This window comes from Zosterops lateralis (genome assembly GCF_965231275.1).
Source record: "Zosterops lateralis genome assembly, chromosome: 5".
NCBI lineage: Eukaryota > Metazoa > Chordata > Aves > Passeriformes > Zosteropidae > Zosterops > Zosterops lateralis.
The window spans coordinates 59152531-59170634 of record NC_139766.1 but is presented as its reverse complement, the minus strand read 5'-3'; the positions used below and the strand labels follow the sequence as shown (position 1 = coordinate 59170634).

Genomic DNA, 18104 nt, shown 5'->3' with positions numbered 1-18104 from the left:
AAGAAGGAATCTTAACAACTTAAACTTATCTCCAGCTAGCTTTCCCTCTTCTCTCTCTCCCTGTTTCTTCCTCCATTTCCAAAACTACTAAAATGCTTTGTTCCAGGAAGCACTAAAGAGACATTTAACAAATGAAAATGTCATTGTTTGATTTCAGCAAAACTTTTATGTCCTTTGCAGAAAGCACAATGCCCCACAATATTTAACAGTGTGAACATCTGCATTTTCACACACCATTCCAGTGTAAATCTTATTAAACTCATATGTAGGAGTAAAAGCTACAAAGATTATGGCTTCTCACTTTCCCTGAACACAGTCTGTAGGGCTGGCAACCACTTTTGGCACAACCTGAGACCAACTCTTTCACTACAATGCTTTTTTCCTACAGTGCTACCAAGCCCCATCCGCTTAACAAAAACCTATTGCAGCTTCAAATTATTCCTTATCAGCCAAACTGATCATCTGGTTCACAGCCTTAAATCAACCTTGCTTGAAAATAAGTCAAAATCTGTTCTCCATAAGTCAGGATTGTGAGCTTGCTTTTTTACTCTCCTCCCTTCCCTCATTACTCTGAACTCCACCATCTCATGGCCACTGCAGCCAAGGCTGCCTCTGACCTCCACCCTTCCAACCAGGTATGGTCAACATTTAAAAACACAAGGTATGGTAGAGGGATGCAACACCATTTCACAGCCAATTTCATCTGAAACCTGGAACAGACAATGCTTTGGAAGACATTACAGAACAATACTGAAAATGACACTGCAGGATTTTTATTGCCACTAAAAAGAAATAGAAACAAAGACCAGCAAGAAGGTCAATACTACCAGCTTATCTTCACAGATGGGTAATGTAAACTTATGGGCAAATAAATACAAGGAAAATCTGAGGAGAATCTACACTGATTTCAGAACAATGCAAGAAACCATAAGAAGAGAAACGTTGGTGAAGAAAATCAGGCAGTATAGAACTAAAGGAAAACATTACTCCTAAAAAAACCCAGAATCCACTCAATGAGGATAGCAACTTGTACTTTGACCCTAAACATCAACAAGAATTCATGTTACAATGAATTGCATAATGAAATACTCTCATTTAAATAAAACTCAAATTAACATACCAAGGCACAGAATTAGAGAGACCATATGAAACAGAATTTTTCTCACATTCATTTTGAGTCCAGAGGTTTCTCACATAACAAAAGGATGCAAATTTCAGAAATTCTGCTTTGAAAAATTCAAATTTTCAACAAGGCTGTATCTTGTTGAAACACTTCTGATCACTATATCAATCTGTAACTTGGTTTGTCAGGACACTAAGAAATTGTGGTACTACAATGGAGGGACTAGACAACTCTTCCCCCACATCTTCTATTGCATGATGTGACATTTATGGAGCACACAAGTACACAAGGCCAAACTACATGTACAAAACAAAACATCTAAGGTTAACAAAATCAGTACCAACAAAAATGCAAAATGAAGTAGAAATTATGATTAGTAAAAGGAAGTGCACAGTGTACATAGAGGTGTTAAAGATTAAACATTAGGATCTCCAAGCACGCTACAATCTACAAGACAACTGCTACCTTGAAGAACCTCAAATGTACATAAGTGATTTTTTACTTTCCTTAAGGCATTTGCAACTGTAAAGCTGATAATACAAAATTAATTACCAGAAATTGTTCTAAATTAGTGAGCTAAAAGGCCAATCATTAATCTTCACCATCATTTGATGGTTAATCCATAGCTGTCTGCAATGCTTGGAATGCATCTCTACACGCTACCAGTTGAAGACGCTTGTGAGCTAATAACTGCAACATTTGCCTTGGCCATTAATTTTAACTTAATTTGACATCCAACATTTACTAATTGCCAAGGAGAAAAATTAGCACACAGCAATGAGAAAGGGTAAGATGATTGATATTTGCATTAAAGAACAGAAAAAATATTTTAACTATATGTTAAGATTTTGGCCTTTTTTTCCATTTTCAAGTGGGCAATTTCATAGAGTAGAGAGAGGAAGGGAATATCTTCTAGACAGATCAGACAATTATATACATTGCTGTTTTCCTTATAGATTTTGCTCAGTGCAAACCAGCTCCTGTTCTGGTTTAAATAAACTCTTCCCAATAAATGAATAAACTCTTCATAATTCCAAAAAGCATCACAACTTTTTTAGTCTTAACTAGGATTTTATTGACCCGCTTTTTCCACTTCTCCTCAACTACACTAACTGTTTCAAAAGTGTAATCCAATCTCCAAACACAAACAGGCCTGTTTAGACAGAAGACACCACTATCAGAGAAATCAAAACTAATTTTCAACTCAGCACAGGAAAAGATCCAAAGGTACCGTGTGCACACACAATGAGTTACAGTCTGTAATCCACTGACTTGAATCCCTGGGCTGTTTCTGAGTGACTCAGAGAAAAAAAGCTAAGAAAGGCAAGTTAAAATATGCTTTGCAGGACACTACATATGAGAGGTTTCTAGGAGTCTAAACTTCCACCAGAAACACATTCAGTGATGTACAAGGGTGGGGGGAAACCACTGTTCCAAGACAGTTTCATGTTCCTACATTTTGCATTTTCACCTAAGTAGCAATTTTCTGCCTTTTTTTTTCACTCATCTTGAGGAAAAAAAATAATTTCTAGAGTAAGAAAGCAAGTACTAGTCAATATAATTCATAAAAGTCTGCTTATCTGAGGAAGAACTTTATATAGGTTTGCTTCAAACCAAGTCAAGGTACAGCTTGACTTGCTGCTACATCATCTTACAACAACTTAGGTAGTAAATTTAAACTGCACACCAAACATGTATTAGCTCATTCTCATTAAGGAAATTATTGCTTTTAATGAGTTTAAACTGCAAGACATGAGTACACACAACCGTCTCACAGTATGCATTTTCTCAGTATCTCAACCCCTGCCACCATTCCTATAGTTCAAGGGACTGTCAAACCCTATCTTGTACACATTTGATATTTAGCTATTAACAAAAATATTCTGTAACTAAATTCAGCACTTATCACCCCATTGCTGCAACGCCCAGCGACAGGTCTTGTGCACTGCTCACTTCTGCCATTCTTTTCCAGTATCTCCAAATATTGTTGGCAGCCCTACAGCAAAGACTCCACATCCATCATTTTAAATAACAGGCAGGAGACCTAATTCAAGCACCACAACGAGAACAGAGGTAGCTGCAATTATGGAGGAGGATTGCTCCAAACTGCAGCAACAGCAAAGAAAGCCACTAACAATTCTTGAGGCTGCAGACACAGGTCCCATCTTCCAATGATTTTTTTATATCAAGTCATACAGATGAGAACCCTCTCTCGAGTTTTCTTTACTTAGGAAGACTATTTCAGAGCTACTTGCCTCTTTATGCACCAGCTTTCTCCACTGCAAATGTTTCTATAATTCTTATTTTTGAAAGCTCTGGCACTTAGTAGCAAATCTCTATTACACTCTTCTTTTAAGGCTTCTCTGCAGCTTTATAAACATTTTTGCCTGCTTCATAAATTCACAGTTTATTTTGCTCCCTTCTGTTCTACTCCCTTTTATTTCAGTTTGGATTAGTCAAATGTTAGCATCCTGCAGCTTTATTCATTGCAGTCTCTCACACCAAGTCAATTATGAGATGGAGGAGCTCCCCATTAACCACACATGCTGCATGTGCAAGAGCCGATCACTGGTACACATCCCTGCCTGCTGAACAATGAAAATACTTTCTTCTCCCTGGGGCCATTGGTTAGAAAAGCCTTCCCACACACCTACTACAAAAGAAGATAAGGGACTGCATCTTCACAACACATCTTGGGGGTGCACAGTTTTAAAGGAGGGTGCACCTTCCAGTCTCCAAGCTCCTTCTGCTCTCCATATCTCAGGTGACAAGCTGAGAATCATTTCTATGTAGAATAAGTAATATTTATTAAAAAATAACTATTTACACCATTAGAATGAACGTAATATTGAATAATTTCAAGGGTACTCCCAGCTTTGCTTCACTGACATCCTGGGCATGGCAGAAGTGAAAACCAAAAGCCTGCAGCAGTACAATGACCCTCTGGGCCAGGTACCTCTGCTTCCCCTGAGGGCAATGAAGATACTCTTTTCAGAGGACTGAAGAATACCTGAAGCATTCAAAATTCCCTGGAGCTGAAGATATCTGCTGTGGGAGATGCTCCTGCCCTCATAGCAGGGATAAAAACCAGACAAAACCATCCTTAGCAAATCCTGGATGCCAGCAGGATTTGGACTTCAGATTCCCATGGCCTGTTACCTTCTAAAACTACTGAGCCACGTTCACTTCTCTATAAATTAGTTTAATTGCCACCATATATTAACTCCTCCACCACTCAATCTCTGCAGCTTTTTCCAGTTTTCCCTCATGAGACAGTGATGAAAACCTGGCAAACATAGCACACATAAATGCTCTGGGTTTTTTTCCCACCCTCTTTAATTGAACGAGGAGGGAACAAAAGAATATACAAATTTACTTAACAATTAAAATGTTTATTACAACTGCACTTCAGAATGAAAACTATCATTTAGTTAGAAATACACTGTAAAGTCCCACTACTAACATTTTAAGCTTATACTTCTCATTCAGATCAGTGAATAAAGTTTTTCCACTTAAACAGCAACAGAACTGCAGCTTACACGTTAACATCTCTGAGTCTTACTCACTGAAAATTTCATAAGCTACCAAAAACTAAAAATCATTCTCCACCTGAATAGATTTTCTTTAACAGAAAAGGAACATGAATCAACATTTAGGTAATAAAATATATGTAAGGGCCTGAAATAAGCAGATGTTAATCTTCCAGTAGTTTAAAACATTCAGATAATTTAGGAGTGTATTTTATTGTGTAAATAATTTTATTCTTTTAAAACTTTAGGAAGCTGAAAGGTTAAAAAGGGAGGTTGTCCATTCATTACTTGTTTCCTATTATTCTTTACTTGTTTCCTATTATTAACCTCCAAACCATAGGTCCTTTGTAAAAAGTAACAGGACTAGACAGATAAAATCTAAGGCCTAGTTAGCATAGTTGCAATGTTTAAAAAACAGAAGTTCTTGGATCCTTCCATAAATTCAATACTGGCCAGTCAGAACAAACTGGAGTTGCGATTTAATTTTTCCAATAATATTTTCATTGAACTAGAAGCAACAGATTAAACACCTTTGTATACAATAGTTTAATATCTGGAATGTATCAAAAAATAATATGGAAATTAACAAAATATGTGAGTAATAGTAAGAAATTTGGCTTTTTAAAGGGTGCACACACCTACACACCTTCTAAATTCTGAGTGCAAGGAAGCCAATGCAGTGCAATTATGCTGGAAAAGCCACTGCTGCTTATAAAACATTGTGCAGCTGTTGGAGGAGAGGGTTACAGTGACAAACAGCTTCCCTGCTACAAAGGTGGCAGGAAATCTATCAAACTGGACAATAAAATTGCAATTGAGTTTCTTTGGCTTTTTATAGCAGCTGCATGTATCTTGATGTGTAGCTCTGCAAAACCTATCCAATTCTGTAACACTGGTCCTTTATGTACTAGTTCTTTATCATAGAATGGTGTTATAAATTAGTGGCACGAATGGCACAGAGGGTTGTAAAAAGGAAAAATAAGCAGTAACCCAATACAATTAGAGATGAAATAGGAAAAACCCAAATTGGTTATTCTCTTAGCAATGCTAAGGAAATATTTTTGTTCCCATAATTCCCACATTACTTTGAAAGCATGCTAGAAATCAAAAACATCTGAGATGCACTTAGCATCGAACAATTTGCCCACTGAATTATGCCTACACCAGGTTATGTGTGAATCTCTATGAATCTCAATAGGGGTGTAACAGGATACAAGACTATTTAAAATAAGTAAAATTAACAGGATTAAAAAATCATTATAATTATCTGTTTATAAGGACATTTTTCAAGAGCTTTTTTGTCATTTATCCTGATATATGTTTATGTAATTAACAGCCAGCTCAGTAGTATCATCTAGTTTTATATGGCTAGCAGCATGAATTGTATGCATGACTTTAAAAAAAGTTCAAATGGAAGGTGCATAATAAAGGTGAAATTTTAAAATCTTGATAATGGCATCATCATTCATATCAGTATTGTGAAGTTAGTGTATGACTGCTTTTGCTATCTAAACCTTCTTATTTTGGCTTCTGGAATGAGTATTAGTGCTGATGTCCAAACAAACTGAATTCATTTATGAGTCCTTCAATACTCCACCACCAAACTCTGCCCACACTCACGAACTTCTAAACTTGCCATTATTCAACTTCTTCTGAAATGGGTCTGAAGAACAGACAGATATTCTATGTTGGCCAGAAAGTCGACAAAGTTAGACTTGGGAAAACTTTGGACAGGGAGTTACTCCTACAACCAAGGACGTCTCCCTGCTGCAGCAGGGCAGGAACCAAAAATGAGGAACATAGATTCAAGTAGGTCATAATCTCATTCACTATGGCCTTTCACAAAAACATACAGCCTTTAAAATACAAATTAATAAACCAGACCAACATTATTTATATCTATTTTTTTGTCTTTTCTAAAACTGCAGGATTTTGATCTTGACATTTGGCCACAGCATCACAATAAAATATTGGGTTTTTTCTCTAGGATCATTGATCAGCCACATTAAGTCACTGAAAAGAATGACCAAAAATCCATATAACCTTTCTGACATAGATGCTGTTCAAACGACATTTCTGACATTACATTATCTTACAAAAGGAGTCTAGGAATAGAACTACAGATTACAAGATAATGTGCTAGCTAATTTCTGAAGTCAAGACACCAAAGCTCTGAATAAGAGTTAGAAAGGTGATCTTCCTTTATTCACCCCTCAATCTTTCCCCACGGACAATTCCCAGAGACCCCCAGCACTCACACATATGCTAAATTATGCTAGTTTTATACAAAAGCACATTAGAGATCTTCACTCTGGCTACAGTTTGCCATTGCACAATTCACCCATGTCCTCAGCATCTTGGGGCAAAAAAAGAGGAAACTGGTTTTTGAAGACTGCAAAGCCAAAGGAAAAAAATACTAAGAATGATCCAACACCTAAAATGTGATCTCTGTAAGGGTTATAATGTGGCCCTGGGTGCTTTGCACTGGAATTTCACTTAGCTAAGTGACTGTTTAATGAAGTTATTTCACCCATTTTTATTATATAGATTTCTACAATTGTCTCCTCATAGCCCAAGAATCCACCATCAAACCTCTCAACGCAATAAAAAGAGCTGCAAAATAAGAAGGTTCTTGCTGTCTGCAGAGACTGACCTTTCTTAAGACAAAAATTCATGCAAAATCCAAGACTTCAGAAATGCCAACAATTCCTTAGTATCATAAAGTGATCTTTTGGACTCACAGATGTCTTTTTCACACTGCTAAGTTGCACACATTTAGAAACAGGTAATTTATAATTTATTTCATTATAAGTAAATATTCTGATAACCAGAATAATTCTGAGGCCCACACTGGCCTAACTCTTTTGTTCAGAATAAGGCAGTTTAAAATACCTTTGTACTACTGTGCCTTATTCAGAGAACCATTAATAACTTTTATGATGTAACTCTGGTTGTAACAACAACAAAATTCAGACAGAACAATAACAAAAGGTAATAGTCTCATTCATACTTCAAGGATTTGCACTCTCACCCCATATTCCATGGCAGTTTAACAGCTGAAGCATCTGCCTTAACTTGGATTTCTTTGCTTTTTACTCATTTGTTTTACAGCCTTTTGATGTTACTAAAAGGTATTTTTGTTGATGAATAGCTATGGTGCGCCACCTTGTGTTCCTGCTGTTACCAAAAAGCAAGACCAACACCAAAATTTTTCAGAAACGCTCCCGAAATTTGATTCATCTCACCTTTGAATGTGTGATTGACAGTGTATCCACCCACACACGCCAGCCACCCCACTCATATTTTATTGCATGGTACAGCAAAATCCGAAATATGGTGTACACCATCTCAGTTATCTTCTGCTCCTCAGAGGTCTTTGGATTAAAACAACAAAGGGAAAGCATCCACTCCTGCCAGACAGAGCACTGCAACAAACTCCTGCAAAACACACACATGCTACTGAATCATATTTTTAAATATAGCTTAGAAATATATACAACAGCTAAATCAAGAATCCAACACCCTTAAAAAGATTGCTGCATGCAAGCTTCTCTAATTTTTCTTACAGAAGACTTTGCTAGAGCACAGGATTTGCTGAAACAGCAATGAAGCTGAAATCTGCCCTCATGAGTTTAATTTACTAGGAGACCTTGTTATTTATTTTATCTGCTTGTGCATAGAGCAAGCCACCTTACCTCCTGTTTTCTCTGCTGTTATTAAAAAGCTTAATCATATCCGAGAGAAAGGCTCGCCGGACCTCCAGAGTTTCCGGACACTGTGGAGAATTACGGATCAAGATTGCAATAACCTTCAAAATCTCTGTAAAACAGTTCATGAGTAACAAAATATTAGGACCAAGCACAGCATAAAACACAAGGCTTCTTTCAACAGTGTTTGTACAAGGAAAGTGACACCACATAAAAAAGTTTTATACTGAGAAAAAGCACATCTCTATTGGAGAAGAAGGTTTAAGTAAAACAAATCCTTTCTTCCAATACTTTTCAAACCTAGTCACCCATCAGGGGGATTTGCAGGCCTCTAAAGAAAATAGAATTCATTGAATTACCATGTTTAAGCAACACAAATATTACTGCATGACAATTGATAAGCTATCAGAACCTGTCAGAATAATTTTTACATGAGGTTCACATAAAAAAGCATCATTTAGAAAACAAATGTATGAAAAAAATGTTCTACTTTATGAGATTTTGCTTTGTCTTAATGATACTGAATTTTCAATGTATGTGACCAACTTCCAATTAAACTTAACAGTTTCAGTAATAAAAAAATCTTCCTAATATAAAATTTTCTCTCTGACAATCACAATGTTTTCTGTATTTTTAGGAGGTCAAAATTGAGGGTACATCACACTTTTGAAGCAGTGGGGCAACGTCTTGTTGCTTTAAAAGAAGTCAGCTTTGTAAATGAATTAGGGTTTAATTTGAACACAGTCACTGTGATAGTTGCAGTTCATCTTGTCCAACTTCTTTAAAGAGAAATTCCTTATTTGATAATAGTAATGATCTAAAAAAGGGCCTCTAGAAGTCACTCTTCCTACCAGACCTACATATTTTCAGAATTAACTCAGTCCCCATACACTGACCACTGCAGTGACTGTCAACTTCAATAATCTTAGGAGAAAGCAACAGCAAAGCAAAACATGCTCACATCTCTTGCTTCATACAGATTTACCAGAAGGAAAATGGCATAATGCAACCAGCTTTCTTTCCTCTCTATCTGCCTTTGCTTTCTTTTCTCTTCCCCCACTTTCCACCTGAAGTACACCTACAACTGTGACCTCCATTTAATGACAAAGCAGCTACAAAAGCAAAAAATCTGTTATTTCTCCAGAAAAAAGTTAACTCCCAAAGCTATCACTGTATTATGTACAGAGCACATTAATAATGTATATAGTTCAGGAAAGGACATCAATATTTTCTCTAAGTTCAAAAGACATCAAAAGTTTCATATCAAGATATTTCCAGTAAAGTAAGCTAACCAAAACAGTGAGCAGATACATTTCTACTATTTTCCATCTAGCATTGTCATACTGAATGTAATTTAAGATGAAAGGTGTTTCCATATTTCAGGTAATTTCGTCTGACATCACTAAATAATGCATTCAGAATTTTGCTGGAACCTTAACATGTATTAAATCAAAGTATCCTGTGTGTACAAGTCTTGAAAAACCATTTCATAATGGGACTGCATCACCAAAAAAGGTGAGTTATGAACTACAGACACATAAAATGTCTTTCAAAGAGCTATAGAGACATACTTTGTACATAACTCCAACTAAATACAAGTTATCTGTCTTTAAGAGTGGAAAAAAATGTAAAAGTGAGATTAGAAGACTGGTAGATGTAATTAATAAGGTTTTTCATTAGTAGGGTTCTTTTAAAGCAGACTTTTCTTAAGGTAGCACTTAAAAATGAGCATCATTCTTACGAGGATTTTGTATCTTCACCGTTGAATCTGGGTCAGGATGTTGTTTATGTATTACTTGAGTGCAAATCTGCTCAGTCAGAATCTAGCAAGAAAGAAGATGCCATATCAATGTATATGAAGACAGCTTACTGAAAAATAGTTGGATGCAGCACAATCATCATCATTGTAAAAATCATCCCAAAAAACCCCCATTAACTTTCTCGATGACTTATTTCAACCTGTTTCCAAAACTCGATAAGCTACTTTATTTTTTTATTTCTCTCTAAAGTGCATACTGTTATTTAAAATACACTGGAAGATGAATGTGAATCTAACCAAAGCAATTATCCTAAGGCAAGATCATTGCTGTAATAAAATTCCACATCTACATGAGCATCTGCTTGAGACATGCAGGTTACTCATTATCTAGAATTGTTCATAATGAGCATAACCAAGTTAAGGAGGGAGTAAATCCAAAGTAGTGAGCTTTGGGGGGGAAACAAAGCAGCATTCAGCTGCACCACACTAAGGTTTAATGTCATCTGGAACATATCAGCACAAATATGTAAGCAATTTTCTAACAATGTCTTACAAGTAATTAGAAAGATTGGATCCTAACTACAGTGTATGAGTACCTCAAACAGGACATTGTATGTGGTCATGGTGAATAAGCTTGTCTGAAGCATCAGTCTTTCAGCCAACAAAGAGAACAATCCGTGTCCAAGCATAACTTCAGCTTTTCTCCTAAAATGGTAGAGAAAGATAAAATAAACTCATGCATTCCATTTGCTTTAGGAGAAAAAACTGTTTAAAAACACGTGCCTGAAGAAATACAAAATCACTGGGAAGATATTTTTCTTGTTTGTTCCTTAAGTCTTTCACTTTCAGTGAAGGAAAGGGCAAGTGTTCAGATTCTGAAAGGACAAATCGTTCCCTGAAGGCAGCCACCTTTCTTCCGTCAATGAGGTCCACTCACCCATGGGCCCAAAAAGCTGAAACACAGCCTTGGGGATTTCTTGATAAACACTAAGTAAAGGACACCTTTGCCCTCATTTCACTCAAAAATGCAACCATGGACAGCAATCTCAATAGTTATCTACTGTCACAGTCAACTCAAGACATGTTAAACCTAGTTCTCAGTAACATGGGGTTCCATCTCGCCAGTCTAATTCTTACTATTCTTACTATTTATTTCACTGGGAAAGAGTGACTTTAAAAAGCAGGAGGCCATACTGCAAGTAACTATTCAATCAGCTTGATAAGGAAGTGATAATGCCTGGACACCAGCTGCCAGCAACAAGCAACCCCACCATATCAAAAATACATTCCTGACAAATAAACTGAGGGGTAGTGAAGAAGAGTAGCTGCTATTCAGTGAAGCCTGTTTAGTGATTAACCTCCAATATAGCTTTTTCCCCTTTATACACAGATGTGTATAAATACACCAAACAATTCATACACAAAATAACACAGAATGTCTGTGTCACAATCTACTTTTACTCCTTCCTTTCTTGGAAGGTTTAGTTTTAAGACTCAAATCAGTACTTACTTTGGAGGAAGATGCTTTAAGAAATATCCCATCACTTTCAGAGCCTGCACCCTGATGCCTTCACTTTGTGATGCTAAAAGCTTGTAGACAACCCTAAGTGGAGAAAATACATTGGTCTTCTGTCAATTTGAAGAAAAACAACTGAAGGTTTTTGGTCCGTGTAAACCTCCCATAAAAACTTTAGACATCTAAATATATTTATCAGGTACATCCAATGTCTTTCATCACTTACTTTTTAGAGAGTCAAGTGCTTAGGGCCACATCATTATCTGATCTAGCTGGACTGTGGTTCACAGTATTCAACAGATCTTTAAATCTGTGAAATATAATTTAACTTATCTACATAGACTACTAAGCTCTCTTTGAAAAAAGAAAATATTAATTTCCAAATGTTCCATGAAATCATATTGGAACAGAAGGCACAGCACTTATGCTTTACCATAAATATGTTATGATAAAATCTTTTAAGAAATTCGGATCACTTCACTAGGGGGAAGGAAAAAACCTACCTCATATAAACAAATATGGAGAGCCTTTCCAAAACTATTCCATGTTACAACATGGCATTTTAGATTTGGAAGTTTTAAAGAGTTCAAAGGACTTCAAGTTTTTAGGCCTTATCTATACATAACTGAGCACTCATCAATAGTTACATACTTTTATTTTTATATACCCAAAACTTATTCTCAGGACACCTAAACTAAGATCAAAGAAAAAAAAATAGAATTAAAATGCTGCAACCACACATCTATAGAAGGAAACAAATAAGTAAACCTATGATGCACTGGCCATTCAAGCAATAGAATCCATTTCTCTGCCTTCCTTTACAAAACACTATCAGGGTTTCCTAACTGTATAGGTAAAAAGCATTTCCTTTCTTCTCCCCACCCTAGACTGGTTATTTTAACATTTTTAATTTCAAGAGAACTCCAAATATTTATAAAGCTTTGGAAAATTATTTTCAAATTTCAAGATTATCATGTCTCAACTGCAAAAAGTAGATGTATCAAGAAGCATACAAACAATCCATTAAGTGACTAGAGACAATACCAGAGCAAGGAGTGGAACAAATGAGACAGGAAAACAAAGTGATTTCTTGCTGTGGACTCACTATTCATGCTGACTTGCTCATATGCTTGTTAACAAAAAAGAAAGCACCTACTGCTAGTTGTTAAATAAAACCAAATGTACTGCATTGGAGACCCAACCTGACATTCAAATACTTTATTATTTAGAGGTTTTATTAGTTTCCCATACATAATACATTACCATACAAACGAAATCAAATCTGATGAAAATAGTAAAAAAAAAAAAAAAACACAAAAAAAACACAACCAGTCTAGAACTAAAAAGGGAGAGAACAATTACAAATGTGCCTGAATGCATGTTTATCTCTTGAGAAAGGGCAACTGGAAAAAATACATATATAAACAGGGGTTAACCAATAGGCATCAATAAATGTATGAAATGAGACTCTGCCTTCACACAGTAAGAGAATCACTATTCCCAACATCCTTCTAGGAATTGTTCTTACATTTTTTCGCCTATACCAATTTTTTCCCCACTATGGTCAGGCAGGTTTCTGTTAAATTACAAAAGTTCAATACTGTGACCACCCTCTGAGAGCCACAAGAATAATCAGAGTCATAACTTAACTTTTCTAGCAGATTTTCTACTTGCACAAGTAGAATCTGCTACTTCCCCTACTTTTCTCTCACGATAGCATAAACAATTTTTTTCTGTTTGTTGGGAAAAAGATTGCAAACTGTGCATAGCACGAAGGGCTGCTCTTAAGCAAACAAAAAGTTTTTCTGGAAAAGTCCCACAGGAAAAAGAAAAGGGAAGAAAACCACCAAGGATCAGAAGATATCTGAACTAATTTTTGTCAGCCCCCTCCCAGTTCTACAACATCTGTCAGAACGGTGGGCTGAAGACAGAGCACCAGTAGATGAAGACATCAATGCACAGACTGAAATGGATCACCTCCTGTTAAAGTGTGACTGACAGCTTGGAAACATTAAATAAAAACACCTCATTGATAATAAATCCAACAGCACCTCTTGTCAAAATGAACACCTGGACCCAAAAATCTCCCAAGATGAGGAGTTTATGATTGCAACACACACACTGATGAGAACCGTTCAGATTTCTTGGGAATTCTTGCAAGCAACAGTACAGTCAAAACACTGTTTCATTTTTCCCACTTAGAAAATCCAAACTTACTGTAATCCATTCCTCTGATCAAATGCAGGGATCATAGAACCAGGATGCTCTGACATCAGAGCAACCAGCAACTGCAAGACATCCATTAGATTGTCATCCTGTTGGATAAAAGTTACAAATTTGAATTCACAACACATACACTGTTTAGATTATTGTTTTGGCTAAAAGAATCACTACAAAATATTTCAAAAGTATGTGGAGAATAGTAATAAACTAAGGACCAAATCATTTTGGCCAGGATCAAAAGAACTATAGCTCTAAAAGGCAAGTACAGGAGAAAACATTATGAAAAATATACTTAATTGTTTAGGGTGAAAAGTGATATATCAGTGTCTGGAATGTAGGGATTTGACAGGCAATGGAAATTTAGACTATAGTACTTCCTTCCACACACGTGCTCCTCTGTTTGCATGTGTTTTCCCCAATCCTTTCCTGCACAGGAGCTACAAATAAACTGCTGCATATTTTCTGGGGCACAGGGTGGGATTTAACGAAAAGTTTCTACTCAGAAATGTTCAAACCATGAGGAAAAAAATACTACCACCTGCCTCAGACAGTATTTTAAATGAGTAATTCAAGCTGCTTAGTAAAGTTTTCCATACTTTTAGTCCAAAGCATGCTAAGCTAAAGTTCATTAATTTGTTCCAAGTTTATTGTTACTAAAAATAACCTAAGAAATAACAAAATGCAAGTGTCCTTTCCCACACTCTGTAGTATTAAAATGAAAGTTTATTTTTAAAACAAAAAGAGCCCACAAATAAAACACTGCCCAAAATTTTCGAGGAAATACTCTGATTTTTTATTCTAGAGCACTTTGAACAAATACTCTAATACTCCATTAGAAAATCAGTTTTAAATCCTCAAGAACAACTCTGTTCACCTGATGAGGACTATCATCTGATAATACAGACTGATGATACTGATGATATTACAGACGCTATCACTATTTAGCCATATGGGAAGGCTAAATTTTACTTTTTTTGCTGATGTTTTTCTGAATTCACAGTTAGATTGTGGGATTCAGCATTCATGGATCTTTTACACTTGAGTATGCAAACTGCTAAGATATTTAAAACACCACATCCTCATCTGAAGGCTATATAAAGCTTTTGCTATTTTAGTTCACTCTTAAGATGTTACCAAGAGTCTTATTTTTCACTTCTCCACATAAAGTAGAATTGCTTGACTATGGTACTACCAAATAGTAGTAATCAGCACAGAGAATAAAAGGAAAATATAGGTGTAAGCAAAATCTAAAAAAAAAAAAATAAATCTATACTGCTTGAAATGAAGTTCAATTAATTCCTTATTTTTCCCATTTCAAGCACCCTTACAGAGATGAGATCAGTTAGATTTATGTCCCCATTTCCCTTGTCTTTGATGTTGCATCTGGCATAAAGTGCCTTTTCCTGGTGCTAAAATATGAAGATGCAGATGTATCAGTGGTAACCAACATTTTCTCCCAATTAAGTTTATATGCCTCTCTTAGATGCCATTAACATACATCTTTATTTTTTTAATGCATGTTTTCAATTTTATTGCTTTATTTAAGAAGCAAAATAAAAAAGAGAGGAAAAAACAAAACAAAAATATTACTTAGGCAGCCTAAAACAAGGTTTTGACTTTTTTTTAAAGTCAGTCTCACCATCTGTTTTCTGCTTGGTAAATTGGTTTGTAGAACAACATAAGAAACCATTTTGACTTACTAGCTTAATGAACTTCAATCTAACATGGAACATAGTGCTTAAATCACTGCAAGAATATTGGCATATCAACACACTACTCTAAAGAATTGGACAATGTTTGCTACTTCCTCTGCAGAGCCATCTTGTGGCATAAAGGAGGTTATATTTGAAATTATTCAAACATTTGTTGGTCACAAACAGCACTAATGTCCCACTCTTCATAAACACATCCCCCAAATTAAAAATTACCTCATGTATAGTGAGCAGATAATTGAGGATAGCCTGCAATTCATCTTCTTTTATTCCATAGTCCTTTAAAAAAAAATAGGTTTTAAGTATCACTCTTCAAGCATAGAATTGTTTCCAAAACAAGCATTGTGACAAGAAATTTTTATATCACAAAGCAAGTACCACACAACAAATTTGCTTTCACTTGATCCTGTAATAGTTTCATAGTTGCAAGGTGGCTTCTTCCCTGCCCCCAAAGGTATCCACTGAATGCCATAAAAGTGGTTTAAGGCAAATTCAACACAGGCATAAAAACAAGATAAATAGTAATATAGTATATGAAATTGGTAGACTAATACATGTTAATTGATACAGTCAATTTGAACTGAGAGCTTCCTGTTAATAGAAGAATTAAACTGAAGTAGCCAAAAGGACTCAAAAGCAGATCTGGAAGTTGAATTATGAGGCTCTTAGCTATACCCATATCTATATGTTTGCTGCTTATTTTCCACTAGAGAAGCCCATCATTAGTTGCTATCAACTTTGAAGAAATCTCAGTCATTTATGGCACCTATGTCAGCAATATGTCTTGAGGTATTTTTTGTGAAAATAAAATAAAAACAAACAGTTTCTAAGAATATGATGAGGGTAGGCAAAACCAGATTTCTCCACTTCTAGGGCTTTTAAGCAAGTCTTTCATTTCCCAAAAAAGATTTTGCACCACTATATATAAACAGAAAACTTGCTAAAGGATTAACCTTAACTTTTTTCAACAGATGTTTTATTTATTGTTGTGCTGGTTTTGGTTGGGGTAGAATTTATTTACAGGAGCCAGCAGAGAGCTATAGTTTGGATTTGTGACGGAAACAGGGCTGATAACACAGGGATGTTTTTTTATTGCTGAACAGGGCTCACGCAGCCAGAGCCTTTTCTGCTTTCCACACTGCAAGGAACGTGGGGGTGTCTGGGAGGAGACCCAGCTGGGACAGGTGACCCCAACTGACCAAAGAGATATTCCAGACTCTTGGACATCATGGTCAGGATATAAAGTGAGGGGAAGGAAGAGGAAGGGAGGACGTTTGGAGTGATGGTGTTTGTCTTCCCAAGTCACTGGTACTCATGATGGGGCCCTGCTCTCCTGGAGATGGCTGAACAGCTGCCTGCCCATGGCAAAGCAGGGAATCAACTCCTTGTTTTGCTTTCCTTGTGTGTGTGGCTCTTGCTTTCCCCGTTAAACTGTCTTTATCTCAACTCACAACAAGCTTTTGCTCTCATGACTCTCTCCCTGATCCCACTGCTGGGGGACTGGGCAAATGGCTGTGGGGCTCCCAGCTGAGGTTAAACCATGACAAACCTGGTGAAACTCCACCCAAAACTGTCCAAGTTGTAAATATTTGACAGAAATTTGACAAAACACCAAAAAATAGTAAGAATGAATCTAGAACTTAATGACAGTCTTTTAGAGTTCAATAGTTCAAATGTCCCTGATATTTCATTTGCAGCCTATCCAATTTAAAGAAAGAGTTAAAGAGTCAAGGGCAGAGCTTTTCTGGTAGTTACTCCTTCATGCAAAGCTCACTGGTCCATTAGCAACACAGGGGAAGAGTGGAAAAGGGAGGCAGATTCAAAGACAAGAAAAGCCAGCCCAGAGAAGGGAGAAAAGAGATGAAAACTTATGATGAGAGAGGGTCATGAAAAGCCTATAAGCAGTAGAGCTGCTGAATTAGAATATTCCTCTAATGTCCAAGAAACAGTTATGAAATTTAGTGATAGAGTCTTTCTTATCCTCTTCTGTCCCACTGACCCACAGCATACAATATCCAATGTTTCTCTTTACTCTTCAGGCACTTACGACATCGCTGATACTGCTCATGTTTAAAAAAAAACTCATAACAAGAAATTAAATACTTATTTCCTCAAAGGTAAACATTTCTAAGCTAGTAACAATTCCACTTCCGATAAAAACAGCTTAAAAGAGGAAAAAAAAATGCATTTTTAGCACTCCTGTCTGTGGCAAGAGCCCCAACAAAACGCAGCACCTTATGCAGCTTTTCTGTCTATTTACTATCACAAAATTCAGTATGTTTAAAGCATGTTAGGCATTTCTTTACGAAAGGAAACTCAAATATCCTATCATAATTGAAAGCTATCCTACCTTCATCACTAGCTGCTTAATGAACATCAACAAAAATGCCCGCAGGGATAAAATCTCCTTTTGAGTAGGCCGTGGACCATCTACAAAAGAAAAGTAGATATATAAAATACGAATTATGCTGTTATTAGCATAGACTGCATTTTCACAAAAAGAAAAATAAAATGCACTTTCTGGGTAAAGAAGG

General features: G+C 36.2%; 1 protein-coding gene across 3 annotated transcripts in view; it reads right to left on the bottom strand.

Annotated features, from left to right (window-relative positions):
• LRBA (LPS responsive beige-like anchor protein) overlaps positions 1-18104 on the bottom strand; it is a gene marked incomplete at its 5' end in the record, with an annotated part of 363200 nt that overhangs the window by 296158 nt on the left and 48938 nt on the right. For all 3 annotated transcript variants that reach the window (XM_083862452.1, XM_083862454.1, XM_083862453.1), the window contains 8 exons: positions 7899-8091; positions 8349-8472; positions 10102-10183; positions 10716-10824; positions 11630-11722; positions 13853-13950; positions 15787-15849; positions 17921-18000. In XM_083862452.1, coding sequence (XP_083718578.1) covers positions 7899-8091; positions 8349-8472; positions 10102-10183; positions 10716-10824; positions 11630-11722; positions 13853-13950; positions 15787-15849; positions 17921-18000 — 842 coding nt within the window. The remainder of the gene's footprint in view (positions 1-7898; positions 8092-8348; positions 8473-10101; positions 10184-10715; positions 10825-11629; positions 11723-13852; positions 13951-15786; positions 15850-17920; positions 18001-18104) is intronic.